We start from the raw sequence: 24,646 nt of genomic DNA, 5'->3' as shown, positions 1-24,646 counted from the left end.
AGACAGGCATGTAAACGGATACATTTGGACTTTTTTTGAATGGGAGAAGAAGTATTATTCTCTTATAGTGGATCCTTTTTTCCAAATGGATTGATTGCCCAAAGGTGTCGGGATTAACGTTAGTTATAGTTATACGAAGATTGAAAGAATTTTTTGGGAAGTATGGAATGGTAAAGATGATAGTAATTGATGGGGGAATGGCGTTTACAAGTGTAGCGTTTAAGGCGTTTTGTGAGATGTACTGTATCAAGCATGTTATCACGGCTCATCATCCCAGTTCGATAAGGAAGGCCGAGAGTTGCAGTGGTGAAATCGTAGTTGGAAAAGGAAAAGTGTGATTACAGTGAAAGATGGTTATCTCAAAATTGTTCTACAATAATAGCAGGAATGAAGATGAGTCTCCGGCGGAAAGATTTTTTGCGAGGAAAGACGTGATTCGTAAGGAAGGGGGAAATGAAAAGGCCGGATACGTAGCGAAGTCAATTATGCCTGGTACAAGAAATGTATGTTTTGATGTTCAAAGGAAAATTCAGATGAACGATTGGAAAGGTGTAAGAAATAATTGGCAGTAGGAAATACAAGGCTAAAGTGGAAAACGGAATAGTGTATTGTGGTCAAGTCAATTGAGGATGTTGTAATCATGATTATATGAGAGAGGGATATAGTGATTTATGTTAAAGAGTGTTAGGTATTTTGATAAATTAATAACGTTTTTCTTTATTATTGTTTTAAAAGAATAAATTATGTAAAAAAAAATGTAAGAAAAAAAAAGGCGATAGTATTATCATCATTATTTTTATACGTTTGTTTTTTTAAAGTATTCGATATTTGAATTCTTGCCAGTAGAACCATATATTCCACGTTTTATAAATTGAACTAGTAGCTCTTATATATTGTAATCTAAGGAATTAATATAATTTAATTTAAAATTATATCAAAATCTTTCGTATAAAAATAATAATAAAACATTTGTCACCTTTTTTTCTTCTTCTTTATATACACATTCTCTTGTAAAGCAATAATAAACAAAATGTTATTTATTTATCAAATACATAACACTCTCTAATAGTGTTGTTAAAAGGCTCGTTTTGAGCCGATTTTTTTTAAAACCACTAACTCAATGTTTTAGCCAGAAAAATGTTGCCTAAGCCTCGAGATTTCGATATGTCTAGAGACCTTTGTTCACTTCTATGAGCAAAATCTTCAGGCTGGCGTGATATTTTTCTGGATAAAATATTGAATAACATAAATCACTATATCCCTCTCTCATACAATCATGATTACAACATGGGCTAAGAGGCCCGAAAGCTGAGAAAAGGCGGGACCTAAAGCCAGGTTTTGTATATAATTTGTGTATTTCAAATTCTTTTATCATATTTCTTAAAATTTTTTTTTTGATATGACAGTTATTTAAAAAAAATGTCTACACTGGTTTTTAAAATAATTATACGGGTTCGATTCGCCTCCTTAACCATTTGGTATAAAAGTTCGGTTACAGTTTTAAGAAAGGCCTCATTCCACTATAACCAGTGTTGGTTGTGCATGTTTAAATTAAAACATTTCCATATTTTTCTTTTGACAATTTTATTTTCTATAAAATTAAGAAATGCGAAAATGTTTTCCATCAGATCTGATCAACACTTTAATTCATTCCTGATTCCTTTGTTTTAAGAAGATTAAAAATAGTGTTATAAATTTATGAGAATTCTTTGTTAGAATCAATTTTGAATGAACTTACCCCTCCCTACTCGTTTTCCGATAAAATTATACTAAAGTGGGTCAAACTCAACTTTAGGGGGGGGGGAGAGATGAAAGAGTTTTCTTATTTACATATTTGAATACGTGGGAAAATTAACTCCTTTCATATTTCAGCTTATACACCTTTCTCTTATCTTCTCTTCGAATAACATTTTCGCTAAAATTTACATAACTTTATCTTTATAAACATCATCCGATCTGAAACAGACGACATTTCCGTTTCCTTTTAAATTTTTAAAAAAATTCGTCACATTTAAAAGCTGTTAATATCACGTACGTAATACAACTCACAAACTTTACTTTTTAATTTTAAAAAAAATTGATTTTAACTTGTACTAACTTTTTTACTTTACATATTAATTTAAGTTATTATTATGCAAAGGTCATCCCTTTGTTATAGATCATTATTTTACGTTTAAATTAGTTTTTGCTATTATATAAATGTATTACTATAAACATCGGTTGGTCTGTAAGTATAACATCTTAATTATAATATGCAAAATAGACATACAATACACCATAAAACGTATACATATATAATTTTAATTTTGAAAGTTGGAGGGGGGGGGGGAGTGAGTGTTTAAGTATCAAAAGTTGATTTTTTTTTCTTTTTTAAATTTTACATCTGGCCAACATATAAATAATACCTATCCTATAACAACTTAAATATTAAAAGATCAAATGCTCACTGTTTTGTAAGTAATTTACTTTCATTTATATATAGTTTTTAATAACTAATACATATAAATGTAAGTGAATTTATGCTGAGTTTAGAAAACATGTTTGGTCGTTTATATAAAACATAAATATCGATTCCCATAATTAAACGAATAATATTGAATAATATCGTATCTTATAGTATAGATATATAATATCGTTTCACAAGTCCTAATCGGTTTTTAGCCCAATAAATTTTGGTACATATTAAATTAAAGGTATATCATCTAAACCGTACGACAACTATTTCTAATCCGTAATAACGCGCATGCGCATCATATATAATGTAATATAATATAATATAATCGTTTGAAGTTTTAAGCTAATTCGAAAATGAGTTAATATTTCTCATTTGCCAAACGCGTCCATTAAGAGAGTCACTCTTTTCCTTATTAAGATATTTATCATATATTATAATTCATAAAAATTATTTATAACATAATTTTTCAATTTAATTTCAAACGGCCATAGCATAGCTATCATCATATAAAATTTATATAATCAATATTTTATTTAATATCCTTAAAAAAAACATTTAATCCATTTTTTGTTTATATACGCACAGGGCTGTTGTGTGGTATAAAGTTAATAACTCGAAATTCATTTTTTTTAAAACGGTTTAATAAAATAAATTAAAATATATTTAAGAAATTCAAATCTTTTTTATTATGTATATAAAAATTATATAAAATTTTAATGATTATTTCTCCAATTTTCGTTATCATAATTTAAAACATCTTTTAAGTAAATATTTGACGCCTGGCGTGTGTTAGTGTAATTGTAATACAAAAAATATGGGCCGTTAATTGAGATTCGGATCTAACATTTAGTGGCAGTTGATTAATTATTCCCTTTTTTATGGTTCGGTCGTTGGTAAATAAACGTTAATAAATAGGATATCTTCTCTTCTCTTCTTATCCTTTATAGCTTTATTTTTGATTTTAATTTCGTTTCATTTAATTTATATAAAAAATACGATATTATTATAAATAATAAAAGAAATAATTTTATATTATCATTAGAGCATAATAGCTTGGCATAGTTAATTTTTTTTTTGTATTATTTTTATTTTTTAATATATATAAACTTCCACCTGTAAAATCGGGAAAAAATTTATTTGTTCATTTGCCCTTTTTTCAAAAAAAAAAATAATATTTTTAAATAACGAGCTTGGTTAAAAAATTGTAAAAATTTTTATATGTGAAGGAAGGGGTATATTTTTTTTTGTCGTTGTTCATCGAACTTGGACTCATTTTTGGAATGGAAAAAAAAATGATAAGATTTGGGGAATGAAAGCGGGTCGAGATCTTTAACAGCTGTGAGACCGCTTCTTACTCGCGAACTGTTCGGGTTCATGGCGTTGCTAAGTTTAACGTCGTTCTAATACAGTGGTGGTTTGTTAGGAATCCGAGATTGTGTATTGTAAAAACTTAACAATAACAGTTTCATTTTAATGGGCTATAAAGAAGCTAATTTTTTTTTTAGCTATTGTTAGTTATCTCGATTAAGGAAAGCAAAACTAAATAAATGAAAGATTTTAAAGGAAAGTTAAACGAAAATTAAATAAGAAATATATATTTATTTTTTTTTACATTTAATACTTAATGAATTATTCGATTTGATTTCAAAGCAATATTTTACGACAAAGAAATAATATATTATTTTGTCGAATAATATTTTACCTATCATTCGAACTAGTGTTGTTAAACGGCTCGGCTCGTTTTGAGCCGGTTTCGAAAAACGGTTTCGATAAGACCTTTGTTCCTTCTATGAACAAAACCTTCGGGCTTGCGAATAATTTTTAAGGATGAGATACTGAGTTATCCGTTTTTGAAAATCTACTCAAAAACAAATTATTCGTGTTACTCTTCTTAAATATTAGAAATTATTCCTAGATAATGACTATAATTTGAAATGATTTTTAAGGGATTTAACCAGGGATGCGAACCCGGCAAAATTTTAGCCCCGGGTTCGGTTCGGGTTCGGGTTCGGTTTAAGTAAAAAATAAAAGGTGGGTTCGGTTTCGGGTTCGGTTTATGGAAATATTTTTGAACCCGGGTTTGGTTCCGGGTTTAGCTCGGGTTTAAGAATTTTCGAATTGATATTAAAAAACTAGACATAAATTTGGTATAAAAATAAATTTTTTATTTTATTTATAGGCAAATAAAATACATTTAAAAATACAAAACAGTCATAAACCTTGAAATAAAAGAGTTAAAGAGGATAAATTTTAAATAGCAATGATTTCATAGAATTAAAAAACAGATATATAAATTTAATTTACATTATAATATACACTTCATTAATATATATTAAAATTAATCTGAACAAAAAATAAATCAATATAATAATTTTTAACTTTGACTTGTTCATTCCTTTAATTAGTAATGTTTGAGACTAAGTTAAAAATTAAAAATAAATGGCCTGAATGTATTTAATTGCTTTAAATTTATTTAACACTCCAATAGGAATCTTTGAAAATAAATTTTAAAAAAAAATTAAAAAATGGCATAAATGAATTAAGTTGTTTAAAATTTATTATCACTTCACTTAAAAGGTATTATGATAATTTTTTTAAAATCTCAATTAAATTATTAATATTTGTATTTACAATTATACAAATATCTTAATATATGATTTTAAACAATACACTGAACCCGCTTGAACCCGGGTTCATAAAAATTCCTTGGTTTTGGTTCGGGGTTGTAAAAATTTTATAAATAAGGTTCAGGTTCGGTTCGGGTTCAGATTTTTTTATCAAAAACCAGGGTTTACTCCTCCGAGTTCAGGTTCGGTTCAAATCCCTGGATTTAACATATTTAGAAAATTTTATTTTATTTTTTAAACCTTCTTTTTTTCCTCATCTATTTAAAATTACTTTTTTAAATTTTATAATAGTCCATTTTTTTTTTCATTTCGCGAAAGTGTTTTTAAAGACAATTTATTCGAATCGAATAATGTTTTTATTATTCTTACTACATAAGGAATTATTCAATTCGTATATTATATACCTATGCCATTCAAACACATCTTAAGTTGACAGTAACCGAAGTCGACAAATAATATATAACAGAAAACAAAATTGTACTTTCTTTTATCATCCTCCCAAACGAAACAAAAAAGTCATATAAATACCAGAAATATTTTATCAAAATAATAATAAAAAAAAATTAACTCTTCCGGGGATTGTAAATGAAAATGTCTCCCTCCAGGGTGAATTATTCCCCATTATTTTTTTGTGATTTAAGAGAGCAGTGGGGGTAAATGACCATCTGTTCTGTTTGCGTGGATGTGGGAACTAAAATAAAAATTTTTCGTTTTTTTTACATATTTAAAAATATAATTTTCTTTGTATTAACATTTTTGACATTCAATAAATTAACGAAAAATAACACTCTCAAAAGGGGCTCGGTCGACGGTCCGGGCAACAGCTGACCGTAAGTCCTTAACGGCCATATATAAAAACGATTCTCGTGAAGCCCGCAGCATCGAACGAGCCCTTCTTATTCGTATTTGATTCGAATTCTTCTAATCGAATAATTCATTATTCGCCTATTCATTCATTTCGAATCGAATATCGAATAATTTTCCATTCGCGCCTTAATCCGAAAGTCAAAAATAATTTTAAAACACGAACATTAATGTGGCCAAATTGAATTTTGTTAAAAAAAAATTTTAAAAATTCTAGAATTCGATTATAATAAGGTTAACGACCTTTACTTTATAATGGGTACGTCCTAAATCCTTTTTTTTTTTAAAAAAAAATTGAGAAAGTTTTAAATATTTATTATATGTTTATTTTTTTTTTTAGAATTTTCTAGAAATAATTTTTTTGGATTTAAAGTTTTGATAGTTAGATTGGTTTTTTTTTTCAATATTTTGAACGCACCCCTAAAATAAATACGTCAATTAAAAAAAAAGTATCGGAGGCCCGCGGAGGTACCATTTGCGCGGCCCGACCCGGGTATTATATTTTCAAGCCCGGCCCGGATTTATTATTTTTGTTGTAGAGCTAATAATGGCGATTCCAAATATTCGGTTTTAAAATATCCGGCCCGGCCCGGATATTTTTAAAATAACATTTTTAGGCCCGGTCCTGGTTTTAAAAAAAAATTAAACGGCCCGAGTGTCAGATATAAATATCGGTCATTTTGCGCTCTATCCCTGGCAAGGTACATAATTGGCCGAATTTGGGAGAGATAAAATGATAAACTTATCCATAATAACTTTTTCCCCTTATATTTTATGAATATTTTAATTTGATTTGAATATATCGCCATATTCTATAAAAATGGAATGAATTGATACGTTGCCTCTTTGATACTCAATTTTTGAATACATTTTATTTTATTTTTGATTTTAATAGATAATAAATGGCGAGTTAAAATATCAGGCCCGGTTCCGGATTCTAAAATATTCATCCGTTCGATAATATTTTTAAAAATACAGCCCGGAAAAAAAATTTATATGACCGCAACGCATTCACTGTATAAAAACTGCTATATAGGAATTGTTTTTTTTTTTTAAAATATGATCAATTTTTCCGATTAAATATATTGATGATTCCCTTAGATTAGAAATGAAGATTGGATTATTCATTCCGAAATTAAAAAGATTTTATAAATTATCGATCAGCTGTTATAAGCGGGTCAGAAATTTTGGCGCTGGAATCTAATCTCTTGATCATACCCGGTCAAACGAAGAAAAAAAACTGTACAACCGAGTTGATTTTTTTTCCATAGATCGTACTCTTGTTTTGGGAGAATAGGTCCAATTGAACTTTTTAGACCCCGGCTAATCAAAAAAAAAATATTGGATCGAGGAAAAAGTATTACGATTTTTTAATCGCCTTAGTAAAAGGGGGAAAAAATTTTGGGGGTGTTTTTTTTTTGTAGATGAGAATATTTTCTCAAAACATTTGGAAAGGCAAAAATAATCTCCCCGAAGTTCCTACCCTCCCTATGTTCGCGAAAATTTTAAACCCGGTTAGCGTTAAACAATCCGATGGCCCGATAAAAATTTTAGCCGAAATATTCGTTCACCAAATCTCGAGGCTTAAATTTTTGGGCTAAAATCTTAAACGCCACACGATTTAACAGCTGGTCGATTTTTAAAATCGGTTTATGAGAATAAATTTTTCTTTTATTAAAACCAATATTTCTTAGGTTATTATCATGTATAGAATTGAAGATAAAATTAATGTTATTTGAGAAAAAATTGATCTCACAAACATATTTTAAAAATCGATCAGCTGTTAAATCGTAAGATCGGATCCACTATGAATGCGGCCTGAGTCGGATTCCAACAGGTAGAAATCGCGCCTATATTTGCTGCAAATGTTAACGAAATATTGAGATAGTACAGGGATCAAAATACCGATAAAAAAAGGAAATTTTATCATTTTTTTATGACTTTTAAAAAAATTTGATAATTATAATTATACAATCATTTTTTTTTTACTATTTTTGTAATAATAAATTTTGCTTTTACCAAATTTTTAAACGATAATATTACTTTATCTTTATAACTTATTAATTATTACAGTAAAAGTGTTTGTTTGTCGTTATTTTTAAAAATGAAATGAAAATGATTAAATTTTTATTATTCGGGGGAGATTCTGAAAACCTATGATAATCATTAAAATCTAAAACTAAAAAAAATTATATATATTGCCTACCTATACCAGGTCATTGAATTTCGTTTTCACGCCTTATTTTTATTGATATCCAAAAAATACGAAAATGAATTCGAATTGTAAATAAAAATTTTGAATATTATTTTATTAATGTAGATGGCACATTAACTAAAACTTAAAAAAAAATAGGATATTTTGTTTTAAATATATAATATATAGTGTCATTTTCGCGATCCAAAATTGTAATTCGCTTATCGTAAAAGAAGTTTTACTAACGGGAATCGAGGGTTCTTTTATGAGGCGTTTTTTGATAATTACTATTTGGTGAGTAATAATTTCACGAACCCTGCATCTCGGACATACATTTTTAAAGATCTGACTCGGCCCGGTAAAAATATTATGCCCAAAATATTCCACGAATTGTTAATAATCTTTAGGGCCGAATATGATTTGGCTCGGCCGTGCCGTAACGAATTTGTGTCCGCGGGACTCTATTAGCGAATAACGCTTTCCAATTTTTTATCCACTCGAGATCGCTTTGAAGTAAAGACTTGCAGGCCCGACCCGGGTACACGAGTCAGGCCTATTTTAGATTTTTTTAAATATACCCGGGCCGGGCCTAAAAATTTTTTTACCCGGGCCGGGCCGTACAAATGAAACCTCTTGTAGGTTTCTGCTGATATATGCATAATAACTAATCGTTAAAATAAAATGGGGATATATGATACTTGCAATTTATCTATATCATTAATTTTCGTGTATAATCTGTTAAGCACGAATATTACTCCAAGACCCTTCCTTACATCCTGAGCTGGCACGTTTTCCCCGAGGATGTCGAATGCGTCCTGAGTAACACTTTATTGGAACTCCTGGCCATAGAGAACGACATGAACCAAAAGTCCCTCTTGCTTAATTACGACCCCAACGCCAGAAATTGTCATTCCAATCACGGGGGTGTTGGTAATGATAGTAATAAAAACATGATTAAGAAGAGCGATTCGTTCTTTTACCGGATATTGACGGCGCCCGACGATATTGATTTGCAGAATTTCACCGTAGAATATTTTGGGGTAATTTTTTACCATTTTCATTTATTAAAATTTAGTTATATTATCACGTGATATATTGTTTCGAGTAGGGCCTATATATCGAATCGATTTATCAAGTTAGACCTAATCCGATTAAAGAATCCGATCTGAACTCTAACTCCTATTTTTTTTTAAAATACATCCTATCTAAAATTTTTATATATTAGATTGAAGGAAAAAAGTAACGTGCGTTTCTATTTGAAAAGTGTTAGGAAATCAGAATAGTTTTAATTTTTTTTCTTCCAAGGTTCGAGTACTAACCGAGTTTAATAAAAATTTGTCCGAATTTAACTCAACCCGAATATTATTTTTAATTTGCAATCCGGCCCGACGAATTCTGAGAGAATGTCTCTGTCGTGATCCCAACCCAATATAGGACTCGGACAAATTAAGAAGTTATTCTGGCTCTGGTTCAGAAAGTTTCAGTTCTCAAACCCGTTTATTGCCAATAAAATAACGAAATTAGTAACGGCGTTACATTTTGGGGAGAAAAAAGGAACGTCAAGTGCACACTTTAAAAAAAAATTCAGATTAAATATCTAACTTTAATCTTTATTTTATTTTTATCCATATCTAAGGATATTTACTTAAATTAATGTAAATTTATACCGGAGATTCGAACCTGAATCGTCTATAATCCGGTAATACCGCTATTCTTACCGAACTCGAACTTCTAAAGAAGTTGGTAAACCAGTTTGCACTGATTACGATTTAAATTTATATGTTTTTTTACGACTTTGGCTGATGAAGTATCATATTACCCATTTAAAACATTTTTTTCGATCGATATCAAAAGCACGCTTGCTTCCATGGCGTTTTTTATTTTTTTTTTTTTAAAAAAAAAAATTTAAATACTATAAATAAATATATATTTTTTCAAAATTTGTTTGAAATTTTAATTTTTATACATTTATAGAGGAGGCATATGGTCAAATGAAAATTGTGTATTAATTTTATATATTTTATTTTATATAAACATTTGATCGATATTGACGCTTCCACCATATTATTAATCTATAACAAGTAATCCACTTTATATTCTCTTTCAGCCATTTAACACGCGTGTAATTTAAGACCGCGAAACCTTCATGAGGTGATCACTAGTCTTTTGATTCTTTGAGTGGTCAACATAGAAGGGATTCTAGTTATGCATAGACATTTCTTTTTAAGGATTTTTTTTTTAAAAACGAATAAGAGGTTTAAAAAATTTTTAAAAATACGTTTTATTTAAATGAACTTCCGGGATTTTAAAATATTCGGTTTCTATCATTTGAGTATTAACAACCATAATTTGTGATATTTAAAGGGAGAAAGAAAAAATGGCCGACGTTTTGTTTGGTGTCTAGGTAAAAATTTTAATAAGTCGCTCTCGGCAGTGTAGTTGGATCCATTCCGACCAGATTTAACAGCTGATCGATTTTTAAAATCTGTTTATGAACAAATTCTAAGTTGATCTCATTAAAAAGATTTTTAAAATCGCACGGCTGAAATAGGATCGGATTTCCACTATGAATGTGGCCATAATATTGTGGTGCACCCAAACGTAACCGTAAAATATTTATTTTAAATTTCGGCGCTAAAATAAAAAAATTATAATTTTTACTTTCAGAATATGCTGAGAAATAAACCTATATATCATCTATAAATGTTAATTTTTATTTAAACCATTTTGCGTGTTTTTTTTGAAAAAATATATTTTTTAAAAAAAAACGGGAAACAAAAAGCGTTTAAAATACATTAGTTGTAAGAAAAACGCGAAACAAACGCTTTTCAATTTTGAATATACAATTATATCGTGAATCGTAGGATTTCGTATTTTCGATAAACCTCAAATAGCGTTGTTAAACGGCTAACTCAAGATTACTACAGTGTTGTGCAGATTTTAATGGAAACCCATCATAATTTTTAATTTCTTTAAATTATTATTTAACTTTGTTAAAAAAATTGATAAGAATATACTATAAATATGTTATTTATTTTTTTTACAATTTTTCTTGCAAGTCAAAATAATTTTATTTTCAAATAAAATTATAAAAAAATGAAAACGTTTTTATCATCCAATCTGGGTCAACAACTGTATAGCCAAAAGTAATTACCACAAACTTGTAGATTAATGGCCTAACTCAATATTTTATTCGGAAAAAATATGACGGAAACCTGAAGATTTTGCTTATAGATGGTACAGAGGTCTAGACATCTATTAGCGAAATCCGAAGCTTAGGCGATATTTTTTTCTGCCTAAAAATATTGAGTTGGCCGTTTTAAAAGAACCGGCTCAAAACGAGCCGCTAAACAACACGACTTTTAAGTAATTAGTAATTTGGCTAAAATCTTGAGTTAGCCATAATATTTAAAAATATGGGTTAAATCGAACCGTTTAACAACACCGACCTTAACTATTGATGTTTATTTACCATAAATTTTTTTTTACTTGCCGAACAACTCGCGCTAAATATTTCGGCGCCAGGCCAGTAAATGAAAATTTATCCTCTTATAATATATTTATGTTTGAGCGAAATTGAAAAAATTTATCTCTTTGAAGAAAATCGTCAAAATACTGCGCAAAATATTCAGCAACCTCATCTCGTGGCGGAACAAGATAGAAGGAGCTCCTCCGTCCCCGAAACCTAACGCCGGGCTCGACGGCCACCCCGATAGATCCTCTTCGTCTCATAAAGTGGACAACCTCATAAGCAATTACATTTGCGACCTAGAAGTCATGACCCTGGCTTGCCGCTTGGCCAAATGCCTTATGATAGCCGGAGCCAACCCCGATCCTAATCAGAATAATTCGGCTAATGGTAGCAATACCACCACCCATTTCATAAACCCGGGATTGGCCAACATTAACTCGATCCATAAAACCGATTTGGCAAACAAGTACATATTTCTCAAATATTTAGTCTACAGCCCGCTTAAAAATGTTAAAATCTTCAGGAATTAGAAATCCGAGAAGACCGACCGAGTCCAGATTTTTGGGCCGGGCCTTCGGTCTGGCCGGACCTTGCAGATCTCCACTAGTAACCGACTCCATTTAAATTAAGTCTTCTTTGTATGAATACGTGTACGGTTTGATTCAGGTCAATTTTCTTTCTAAAATAATTACGATTGAATGTTGCATTATTAGATCTCGGTAATCCGATATTTAAAAAAAAAGAAGATGTTCTGGCAAAAAAAGAAATCGGACTTAAATGCCTGGTTTAAAGAAGAAAAAAAAGTACTTAGAAAAAAAAACAGGGTATTTTTAAATTGTCAGATAGTATCAAATCTAATACTTTTAAAATTTGAATATTTTGTTTCGACATAATTTTTAGCGAAGCCACACAATATTCTCATTTTTGGTTGTAATTATTGAATTTTTTTAGCCCTAAAAATCTCGAATTTAACCCTCCTTCTCGCCAAATACGAATCTCTCATTAAGATCAATCCACAATAATTTATACGGACTTTAACAAACCAATTTTTATACGTAGTAGTGCTAGTTTGTCATGATCATGAAGAGTGTTTAGTATGGTACATAGTTTTACCGACTCTGAGATAAGTTTTTTCACGTATTCGTGTGAAAAAAATTTTTCGATGTATAATTTATTCATTTTTAAAACAAAAATCACCGTTATAAAATTCATTCCCGTCATTTTCTTTTGACTTAAATTTTTTAAAACTTTTATTTGAAAAATTAATTTGTTTATTATGAAATATATAAAAGCCTTAAATAAAACGATAATCGTTATCCCTAGCCTGACCCAGCTTTTATAAGTATTAATTATTACCATACCACCCTCGCAAAGCATATATTTTTTTTAATTATTAAAAATCCTTTTTTAAAATTTTTTTTTTATCTTTTTTACAAAAAAAAAAAAATTAATTGTCAACTTCAAAAAAATCCTTTTAAAAATAATTTAAATAAATAAACAAAATATTTAAATTTTTTTTATATGTAAGTCCCTTATTGTTTTCGTGACAATACAATAAAAAATATTATTTTTTATATGAGATAATCTTAGATGAACTTTATTATAATATGTATTTTAAACCTGGTTAAAAAAGGAAATCAAGATATTAATAAATATGACATACATATTTATTGTAGTATAAAAGGTCCTTCAAATATATTTTTTTTCCAATATTGTCCATACAATAATTTGACAGACAGAAAATTATATATTTATTTTTTATTTGTTAAACAACTGTGAAAATAGAAATTAAAAAAAAATTGATTAGATAGGCTTTGGTCTGGGAAGATTTTGAAATTATATATATAATTTAAAAAAAAAAATTGACGCATTCTTAAAATTAGTAATTGGATTGGCCAGATAATTTAATGATTGGATTGGTTAGTTAATTTTTTTAGTGATTGGATAAAGCAAACTATTCGATTCACGTATTTTACGAATAATATAATTATATATTTGCCATCTTTCATCTTTCGTATTATTTTTTGAAATTATTTCTGTTATTTTAAAATTTTCGATTTATTTTTAAAAAAAACTATTAAATAAATGGTCTTGATTTTTGACACTCGAACGAATACCGTTATTCGATTCGATAATGGGAATTTAATACGAATATTGCAACTAGTCGATTGCGAAAATCGGTGGACTGATAGTTTTCGGTTAACGCATTTTTTTAGTCGCCTTAAATGAAGCGTATATTCGATATTGACAGCTGAGCGATTTTTGTTGAAAAAATTTTTTATAAGTAAAACTTGTTTTTAAATTTTATTTTGTGACGCCAATCAATTTCGAACTCATATTTCAAAATGCCAAATTGATTATCGCCAAATGTCAAAACCAAAGGATACAGGAAAAAATAATTAAATTAGATACATGGAAATGAACCACGTTAATATTATTATCTATTTCTCTAAATCTTAAGAAAATTATGTATATATATATAGGTTATTGGACATTATTGGACTTTTTAAGAAAAACTGGCTTGAACATAATCTGGAAGACAATTTGACGCAAAATGTCGCTTTCTTGGAAACGCTTTTCAACAAATTGGTTCCGCCAGGCACTCACGAGGAATGATTAAATTTACATTTTAATGGCTATTGCGACATCTTTTTTTTTTAAAATTATTATACCTTGTAAATATATTGATTTTAAAAGCTATCGTTTATATTTCTTCGCACTTTAAAACTATTTATTATACATAAACGAATATACGCCATTTTCGATTGTTATTTTGAATATTCATAAAAAATAGGGGAAAGGTGGGCAAAGATATGAGAAATCCATTACGGGAATATATATTTTTTTTATATATTTACAATCTTCTTTAAAAAATAACTCTTTCACATATCGATTTTATAAATTCTTATTAATAATTTTAAAAAAAAAATGGTTGCAGTCGAGTGGAGGAAACTAAATAGCTTTATATTCATAAATTTAATTTTTTTTTTGATGCTCATTAAAGGGTCAATTAATTTTCTTTTTTTAAAATAATATTTAAATTATAAATTAATATGACACAAACACCTTTTTTTCTATTTTACATTACATTACATATATTTTATTTTATTATATAATATAATAATATATTGAAATAATCAATAAAGAATTTATGTATCAAATGGACATTATAAAATCTTTAATAAAATTTTTAAAAAAAAATACAATTTATTATTATTTTATTCATTTTTTTTTAAATGATGGTTTGGGCTATGCTGAGCAATTTGGTGCAATCGGCCCTTCCCCTTATGTCCCCTCTTTTAGCCGTGTTTCTTCTCAGTGTGTAACCCGGTATAGGGCCCGTCACTTTATTCCCTAGGGGGACGTCTTTATCATCGACTAGCACTATATTAATAGCGTCGAAACGTGGGTGCATAGGCCTTTGTTTTACTTTGGTTCCAACTACTATCGCTTTCCTGAAATAAAAATATAATAAATTAATCATAAATGTTAGAAAAAAAAATCCTCCATTTTTAAACTAATCTTTCTAAGCATAATCTCGAGCTAACTTTCTAATTCTAACATCTAAGACACTCAATCCAAATTTCAAAAATATTTATTTTTTAACCTTTTTTGTCCCATCAAAGCTACCAAAATTCTATCACCGGGAGAGGCTAGACCAGTTTTATGATTGTAAACGTGAATGCATTTCGCCATTTTTCCAGCCAACTTGGCCTCTTTCGCCAATTCGCTATTGTCCACAACGTTACAACGGGTCATAAACTGCACATGTAAATGTGGAGAGCTATTGCTTTTGTATATGATATAAATAGAAATAATAAATGATTAGTAATTTTCTACTAATATTTAATTAAAATACGTCTCATACACAGAGGGGGAACAAAAATAAAATTTTTGGCCCCTAAGAACAAAATGAACACAGGGATTATTGGTGAGTGGCTAAAGTGCTTAAAGATTATAAAAATGGAATGTTAAAAAAAAATACTATATTGCTTTTTAAGAAACTATATAAATATTATTCAGTAGCAGTTATCATTGAGGCATCAAGAGTATGTTTCAAGGCCTCATTAGAGGGTAATAAAAACTAAAATTTGTGCTAATGGCTTATGGAAAATTTTTTTACCTAGCTTGAATTCTATTAAAATTTATTCTCATAATTGTTGGAATTTACAAATTTTCAATAAAAATATTCCTAAGAAAAATTTGGCTATCCAAAGTAAACTGTTGTCTCCACTGAAAATTCTTGAATGTGGACTGAAATAATTTAAATTACAGGTACTATTTATATAATTCTTATTGTCAATTATGATCTGAATATAAAAAAAATTTGTGAGTAAATTATAATGAGTAAAGAATTTGGCTCATGCTAAGTAAGCATCAGGTGCAAGCTATTTATTTCTATTTTCTGAGATTAATATATCACGAAGAAGGAAAACCCCTATTGCTGAGGTTATTTGGCTAAAAAATTTGTAGACCTGATAATTATTATTAACAACCATAGTACAATATTTTTAATCTGTAATCTTGCAGAAATTTTTTTTTATAAATAAATTATATAAAATTTTGTTGGTTTATGCCTAAAATTAAAAGTTTGTGTCAAAAACATTTAAAAAGAAACAAGGTTTATTTTGGCAAGAAATCGATTGATTTTTTCAAGTTTTATGATTTCATTCTAAATCATCCATGTTAGGCATCGATTTAATGATTTACCAATTTTAGGGCTGATTGTTTCATTAAGCAATGTCCATTTATTAATAAGTTTGTTTATGTGATTTGATATTACCTTCTTTCTATTCTTGTGCCTTCTTAATTGTTGTTTATATAAAATTACAACAAATGCAAAACTCTTCATCTTTTTTTGAAAAAGTTTCACTTATTCTATTAATATGAGGTTCAAGATGAACTATTATAAAATATTTTATGCCATAAAAATTGGGCATGCACATTATAATAATTAGCTATCTAAGAGTTACCCCATTAAATATTAATTCAAGAAAAATATTTTTTTGACAAGCATGAGTTTTTCTATATATTTATTCCACTTTGTTTCATTATAACAATTATAATAAAACATGTAAAGTGTTATTTTGTTATACTATAAACATACTATAAAGTTGTTGTTTTTTATGTATGTGTAGGAAGATTTATCCAAAATTTTACATTTGAAGATATAGAATACAACACACAAGTAACAATTTTATTTAAAAAAAAAACATTTTAAGCATCAAGGAAAAAAAATCATTTGAATATATAATTAACATATATATACATATATTTATTAAAAATAATCATTGTACTATGTTTCTATTTTTGCTTTTCAGATCATTTTAATAAATATTCTTTTTATTATAAATTGCTATAATATTTTTTAAAAAAAAAATTTAAAGGGGGGGGGGGAAATAGATTTAAAAAAAAAATGTTATAAAAATGAGTGTTATGATAATAATAAAAAAAATGGGTTAAAAAAATATATATTTTGATTTTCTTTATGGTTATTGTTAAAAAAATATGTGTAATCATCTAAATAAATTTCTCTTTTTGATACAAGGTCTGGCTATAGGATTGTTTTTTTCACCGCCCCATGATTTTGATTTTGCCTTGAAATGTTTTAGATCATTTTTGTGGTCATTGTGAAGCATCGGTTTGTAATTTTGAGGTATGCATAGGTGTAAAAAATTTTCGTAGAACAGTTTATAACCCCCTTCTAGAATGTAGACTTCTGGATAATATAATTTTGGGTATTGTTCTTTGTTAATTTGCCTATCATAATTGCGCATAAATTGGTACAATTTTGGACCTCTTTCCTGAGAAAATTCGCAATGAAATATGATGATATTGTGATTGAGTTCTAGATTTGCAGTTTTAATATAACCCTTGTTATCATTCAGATTGTTAAATTTAAAATTTTTAGGATTACTTGGTTTGTCGCAAGAACTTTGAAAGATAGGGTTTTTAAAAAAATATTCTATTATACCTTCTCGGGTGTATATATTTATTGCGTTTTTTATGTGACCACCTTCATATTCATAAGGAAAACGACAATCAATTATGGAAAAATTTTTCACTGTAGATGAATATTTATTTTCTAATAAATGTTTGACTGTTTCACATTTTACTGCTTTTAATTCAGGATTTTTATTGCCCAATAAAGTGGGCAGGGCATAGTTTTTAGAAAAATCGGCGATTAAATCGGGACTTTCATAGGCTTGATTTAAAGCTTGCTTTAATGGACTGTCCATCCAGGTGTCAGAAAAACTCTTAGACGCAGTATGAGATGATTTGTTTATAGATATTGCATTGTTAATGATGGGTGAGGAGTGTAAAGGTTGCAAATGGGGCGATTTAATTGGTTTATTATTAATTGGAAACAAGGTGGGGGAGGAAAATATAACGGGAAACTTTGAAATAATCTGATTTAAAGAATGCAAGGAAGATTCGTGATCGTTCACTTCTTCCTCGCCAAAAAGAGATCGCGCGGCATTTAATTTAAACGACGGAGTAGCGGGTGAAAAACTATAATTTAAGCTTTCGATATGAAATGACAATATTGAATCACCAGAATCATCCATATTTAAAAATTTTATAGTGGTTTTAAAAAAGCAAAATTTCTAAATAAAAAAATATGAGGCTTACGAGAAATAACGCTTGAGATAATTTATTGATTGTGATGTCGCGTTTCTAGTTATTTTTTGTTTTAAAATAAAATAAATTAAATATTCACAATTTACGATCTTAATTAAAAAATAAAATAATGAAGCTATACTTCGGAAAACTATGCATTTTTTTTTATCGAGCTTCTTAAAAGCTTTGGCGGGATTGTGGTAAAATACGATTGGTTTAAAGCGCTTTATTTACATATGGGATTTAATTTAATTGTTTTTTAAAAACGTGGAAATAAAATGTTTAAAATATTATTTAATATAAATTTAAATTACAATAAATAATATAATAAAATAAAATAATTAAAAAGGATTGCATAATTTTAAAATAAGAATGATACTTTTAACAATGTATCACTCAGATGTTCATAAATAAAAAAAGTTTTCGTCGTTTTATAAATCCATAAATTAAAAAAAGATTGTTCCTTTTAGATAGATATAATAGAATGTATAAACATAATATTATATGATTTTAAAATATAATTTTATAATATAATTTTAAAATATGAATTTATATTTAGCCGTCTAAGCTTATCTAAAATTAAGATACACTGTGACATCTAAATTTTAAATGTTACTTTTTAAACTTAATTAGTTAGATTTATAAATGGTAACTAGTTAAAGTTACTAGTCACATTATTTAGATGTAACTAGTTATAGTTATATTTTAAAAGTAATTAGCTTCATTATAAAATATTATATAAATCATTTATATATCGAATCATTTTTTTATATAACATAAAAATTTACTTACATATATATATCACTGATTATTCTAAAATGACCCAAGTGGCAGTTTAACATGACTAGATTGGAGATAATAACACAAATATTGCCTTACTACCCTTCTTTTTGCGAAATCCAAAATACTTTTTAAAGTTTGTCCAATTTTTAATAAAATTTAAGTCTGCTAATTTGGTAATGCTTGCAGAAAGGTATAATACAATTTATATTTCATCATTTAAATTCATTTAATTTCATCTGCATTAAATGAGTCAGAATCAGAATTCATATTAAATAATTCTATTTATGTAACCATGGTGGGGAGGGGGGGGGGTTAAATGACTGTTTTTGTAAATATCATTTTAGCTAATAAAAATGTTTCTCCTACATACCACTACCCCCTTAAAAGGAAAATAAGTAAAGAGTGATAACTTTTTTAAATAAAGACTATAATTCAAAATGTTAAAAAAAAGTGAAAACCGAAATTTACATGCTAGCCAAAGGCTAACAATAGGTGGACCTACCGATAAAAGCAAAAACACACATAATAGTGCTCCCCAAGCTATGGCTGTATTTGTGTATCAATCGGATTATTTTATAAATATTAACTATATAAAAATGGCCCACATACAGAATCAGATATTTAAAAATTTACGTGATATTAAGCGCACTAGCCCTAAACAGAGTTATATATACAACAGAGCAACGATTGGTTCTCTCATAAAAAACCCATCAAACTTGGAGAAAAGATGGAAAATAATTAAGAGGACCATCGACAGGCCGCAGTTACTTGCGCGCGCAATATGCAAAACCAATTGCTTAAACTCCCATGGGAAATAAGAGGGGAGGATAAAAGCCCATGCCCGAATAAATAAAATTTTGATTATGGAAGGGTTATATTTATTGACTATTTTAATTTTACTTTTAATTTCATTGTGAGAGCCTAGAAATAAACATATGATTAAATAAAATAAAATACCATTACAAATACAATTACTTATAAATAATATTAGAGCTTTATATAAAACTATGAAGATAATCCTCCATAATACCGGAAAACCTGAACAAACTTCAAAAAAATGGATAAGATAAAAATTGATAAGTCAGTCTTGTTTAAAATTTATTAATATTACATATTAAAAGACTTATAATAATATATATATGAATATTAAAAAGTAACTAGTTACTTTTAGCAATTATATTCCAAAAATTACAGCTAGTTACAGCTATTTATCTACAAAATTACTTTAAAACGCTAGCTGGCATCTAAAATAGAGGAAGGAAAATAATAGTCTTTATGGGAGAAAAAATAGAGGAGAAATAAATAGATGTATCGCCAAATTTATTTATTTTACTTCATATATCCTATTTTTTTTTAAACCTTTATAAAGATAGGTTAATGATGCTTACTACCATAAGGTACTACCATAAGGTACTACTTATCAAATTTGAATTTTGTTTACTTTTCATTTGGATAGGCACTACCAAATATATTTATAATATATATTTGAAAAATCGTGATTTTTGGAAATCCTCTATGTCTAGTAGGCAAGAGCTTCGCTCACTGATCCCATGGTCTCTGGTTCGAATCCCGGGAATGGTTATGTTTTTTTTCTTAATCGAACTTGGTGGTTCCATCCTTAGGGGGATGATATATAAGAGGCCGGACTCGTCCACGTGATTCCGTTACAATATATTAAATAATAAGGGTCTTATTACATTTTAATAAATTTTGGTCGGTATTTAGCAAATTAGGTTGGTATTTAGAATATTTCCATACATACTTGGTAGTATGGATCATTAACCATAAAGATATGGGGATTGGAGGGGGTAAATAGTCATACAGGTCATACTCCTTCTATCGTGTAGACACCAGGCAGTGTTTACATGAACGAGTGGAAGGGGTTGCTTTCATATATATTTGAGGAAAGTGTTGAATAGGCTCCCAGGGGATAATATTTTTTAGATGGAGGTAGAAAGTAAACGTTAACACTCGTATCGGTTAAGGGAGGGGGTCTTAATCCGGGGGAAAGGAGGTTGGCTATTTATAAAGGGGCGTAGTTTTGACAATGTAATGTCTTATACAAATAATAATAATTTAACAAAAAAATTATTTATTATTTATGATATTTATTATTTATAATGTAATTTAAATATTAAAAATACGAAAACTTATGAAAATTATAACAAATAAATAAGTATATAAAACGTATCTAAAAATATAAATTGTAAGGTAAAGTGTATTCTGAATAATGAAGTAACTCAACAGAATTAATTACATAGTTATTAATTTTTCTATTAAATGTATGATTAGAAAATAAAATTATATCATAAAAAATATAATTATTTCTTCTTCTTTATTTTAAAAACTAGTGAGTAAAACGAAGATAGTTATGCATTACTTTGTACCACTCCCCCTTCCCCCCTTACCCCTCTAAAAGAGTCGAATAATGTTCCTCACAAAGTTACTCCTTTAGTAAAGGCAACATTTTCAACGCCATTACTTTACATTTACAATACTACATAGGCTTATAGTGAATATATAATTTGAAATATCAAATTATTAATTATATCATCAGTATATATTACATAAAATAACTAAGCAAAAATATAAAAACAATATTTTAGATATAGGTAATGGCTGATAAATGATAATGCAAATTCAAATAAATTTAACAATATGTAATACATAATGAGATAGTGGATAGTGATTGTTGCTTGATTTATTACAATTTCAAGCAGCATGCGTGTATGATTATTGCAAAAAATATATAAGAGATAAAAGAAATAAAAATCTAATTTAGAATATAATAAAAATCCATATCTTACAAATATTTTTATAAAAATTGAATAATTTTAAAAGAGCAATATTTTTTTTGCTATAATTGTTAATTATTTCATCATGTCTAAAATTTTATAGAACCATATTTTTATTATATAATTATAAGAGAATTTTCCATATCATATTTTTTATCAAGTTTAAACCATTCATAACTCAGAAGTATGTTAGGTCTAATAAAAAATTATCAAATAAATAAATATTTATTGCAAGTTTTGTGAATTATGCAATTAATATTAATGATAATGTATAAATTTTGGTGATTTCAACCTTCAATTATTACTATAAAACCATCATCACTTTTATCCGGAGATTATTTTAGGAAGAAATAAGGGCTCAAGTGTATGTAATTAATTATCTTTACTATAAAAAAAATATCATCCTGAATTGTAATCAAAGATTTATTATACTTTGATTGCTATTATTCTATAAAATAAAAATTTATATCTATTTGGTAGCGATTGGTATGAATACGGTGTTGGTGAGGGCAGCATATTTGTTTTGTTTTTAGGATTTAGGCCTTTTCATAAGCAGAAAATGAGAGGTTGAACTTTGCTACAAAATCGTAATAAAACATTTAGTATTACATTAAATTTATATTTTGTGATGAAAAAAATTACACAGATCTTTATTTTCAATTAAGCAAATGTACGTTTAAACAGCAAACAAGCCATAAATATATATTTTTAAAATTCTTTACAAGATATAGTGGTTAAAATTTTATATTTATTTTTATTTAAAAAATTTATTTCTGAATTATCTTTCTAAAAATAATTTTTGGTAATATAATCAGATTTCTTGAAATTTAAAAATATATACTCTTCACTAATATATATCAATTGATTAGTTATTAAGTATGTAATATATATTTAAAACCGATAGATGGCGTTTTATATTAAAATGTTAATAACGTTGTTAAAATATAAATGTAGCCTAAAATTTTTCCCATTTTCAAAATTAACCACCGGTTTGCATTTAAATGATAAATTATATCATTATGCCATTGTAGATTTTAATAAAATTGTGCTTATTTTTTGCTTTTAAAAATATTTGTACGTAGGCTAGAGAACTGCAAAGTAATTTTTTCGCAACCCGAGCCCGACCCGAGCCCGAATTTAAAATTTTTTTTTGTCCGAGCCCGACCCGAGCCCGAGCACACATTTTTTAATCCAACCCGACCCGACCCGAGCCCGACCCGAATAAAATTTTGCAATTTAAGTTTTAATATTATAATAACCAAAAAAAAATTTATGTGTATTTATTCAGTTCAGCCACCTTAAATAAAAGTTTATTTGACGGCCATAATCTATTCAAGATATATATTAAGTTGCATTTTTAAAATTTGTAAAAAATATTATAAAACGATTAATATACAAGCGAATTTAAAAATTATAACGATTATATAATAAGCATCATTTATGCGAATATAGATATGATGTAAAAGTTAATAAATATATAAAAAATATAATGAACATATTATATTATATATTGACCTCATCAATATCATTATCAAAATTATCACAAAGTGAATAATTATGATATATAAATAAAGAGGCGTCCAGTTTATCTGGCTTTAAACGAGTCCTTCTCTCCTCAAAGGCCCTACCAGCAGCTGAAAACGCCCTTTCACTGCTAGCCGACGAAGCAGGGATAGCCAGGAATTTAAGAGCTAAAATACTTAAATTTGGAAACTCATAATGGTTTGTTTTCCACCATTTTAAAATATTATCGTCATCAACACATAATTTCGGATCTAGATATTTTTTTAGCTCGTCAACTTCGGCGCTAGCATCAGAATACGCATTGTCAGCCTCCCATAGAGAGAAGTCCAAAAAGGTATTTACCACCTCTGTAGTTTCTTAAGAAAAAAATATTCAATAATAATATTAAGATATATATTTACATTATTATTTTTTAATAATTTTACATATTTGATGATTAATATTTTTTTTGATATATGATATTTTTTTATAAAATTTATGTAATTATCATTATTCAACATTGATTTAATAAAATTTGAATTTTATTTAGTGATAATAAAATAATTAAAGGAAGTACTGAAAAAGAAAATTTTATTTCAGTAATTTTAGGAAAATTTGTCTAACTTTTTTTTGGAAGTAAATATTAATCTAAGATTTTGTATTTATTATCTCCAATATTTTTTAAATATATACTCAAAATTTTAGATCTCAATTTTTAATATGTTTTGAGATATATCTAATCAAAATTTGGGGTAAAATAGACCCCACCTTTGTAGTTAAGGGAGTTTTTTCTACCTTTGTAGTGAAGGGTTAAAACAAATGTTAAAAAAGACAATGTATAGGCTTGTTAAATAATAAATAAAACTTACATAAAATATGTCTTATCTTGTAATTTACGAGAAACACAATTTAGTAATAAAATAGTTTGGTATACGGTTGTTAGGTTTATAAAATAATAATTAATAATGACATGACATGTTAATATGATTGACATTTTAATCCTAAAATGTGATAAATATTAAATAATATGATTTTATAATTAATATTATAAATTATACTAACTATTTAAGATATTAATATTATTATATATATTTTCGGGTCGGGTCGGGTCGGGTCGGGTCGGGCTACGGACAGCCCGTGCAGTTCTCTAACGTAGGCAATATGCGATTAAGCGGTTTTGACTGTAATAAAATAATATTTATTTATTATTGCATGGTCTTGAATAGATTTTTTATTGTAAAATGTAAAATATAGTATTGAAAAGAATGATAAACATAGGATGGAAAATCATGAGGTTGGGAAATAGGGATTTCAGGATTTCTATCTGCAATA

The 24,646-nt window shown here is 27.7% G+C and overlaps 3 protein-coding genes across 4 annotated transcripts in view; 1 reads left to right on the top strand and 2 right to left on the bottom strand.

The window, feature by feature from the left end:
• Positions 1 to 14,697, top strand: part of LOC135930028 (uncharacterized) — a 31,188-nt gene extending 16,491 nt beyond the window's left edge. Inside the window, exons 16-18 of one of the 2 annotated variants that reach the window (XM_065466797.1) lie at positions 8,884 to 9,180; positions 11,741 to 12,078; positions 14,096 to 14,697. In XM_065466797.1, coding sequence (XP_065322869.1) covers positions 8,884 to 9,180; positions 11,741 to 12,078; positions 14,096 to 14,228 — 768 coding nt within the window. In that variant the 3' untranslated portion in view covers positions 14,229 to 14,697. The remainder of the gene's footprint in view (positions 1 to 8,883; positions 9,181 to 11,740; positions 12,079 to 14,095) is intronic. The other variant, XM_065466796.1, reaches the window with a different exon arrangement.
• Positions 14,698 to 14,747: 50 nt separating this feature from the next.
• LOC135930031 (large ribosomal subunit protein uL14m-like) lies at positions 14,748 to 18,479 on the bottom strand. The gene is made up of 4 exons (XM_065466800.1): positions 18,376 to 18,479; positions 18,246 to 18,290; positions 15,220 to 15,402; positions 14,748 to 15,067 (listed from the first exon to the last, which is right to left on the bottom strand). Exons 1-4 carry the CDS (start codon positions 18,390 to 18,392, stop codon positions 14,845 to 14,847), a joined length of 468 nt encoding a protein of 155 aa, XP_065322872.1. The 5' UTR covers positions 18,393 to 18,479; the 3' UTR covers positions 14,748 to 14,844.
• On the bottom strand, positions 16,939 to 18,239 carry LOC135930029 (M-phase inducer phosphatase-like). The gene has a single exon (XM_065466798.1). It carries the CDS (start codon positions 18,179 to 18,181, stop codon positions 17,129 to 17,131), a length of 1,053 nt encoding a protein of 350 aa, XP_065322870.1. The 5' UTR covers positions 18,182 to 18,239; the 3' UTR covers positions 16,939 to 17,128.
• Positions 18,480 to 24,646: the final 6,167 nt, after the last annotated feature.

This window comes from Gordionus sp. m RMFG-2023, chromosome 5 (assembly GCF_954871325.1).
Source record: "Gordionus sp. m RMFG-2023 chromosome 5, tfGorSpeb1-WG-v2, whole genome shotgun sequence".
Lineage (NCBI taxonomy): Eukaryota > Metazoa > Nematomorpha > Gordioida > Chordodea > Parachordodidae > Gordionus > Gordionus sp. m RMFG-2023.
Note: the sequence above shows the minus strand (reverse complement) of the source record. Positions and strands in the feature narration are given on the sequence as shown.

Bases quoted from the DNA above. Each gene is read 5' to 3' on its own strand.
- LOC135930031 (XM_065466800.1), bottom strand. The intron at 15,403-18,245 runs GTAAGCCTCATA...CATATACAAAAG, and splicing joins TATCTCAAGCGTTATTTCTC to CAATAGCTCTCCACATTTAC. The intron at 15,068-15,219 runs GTTAAAAAATAA...TTTTTATTTCAG, and splicing joins GCTTTGATGGGACAAAAAAG to GAAAGCGATAGTAGTTGGAA.
- LOC135930029 (XM_065466798.1), bottom strand. From the start codon at position 18,181: ATGGATGATTCTGGTGATTCAATATTGTCATTTCATATCGAAAGCTTA.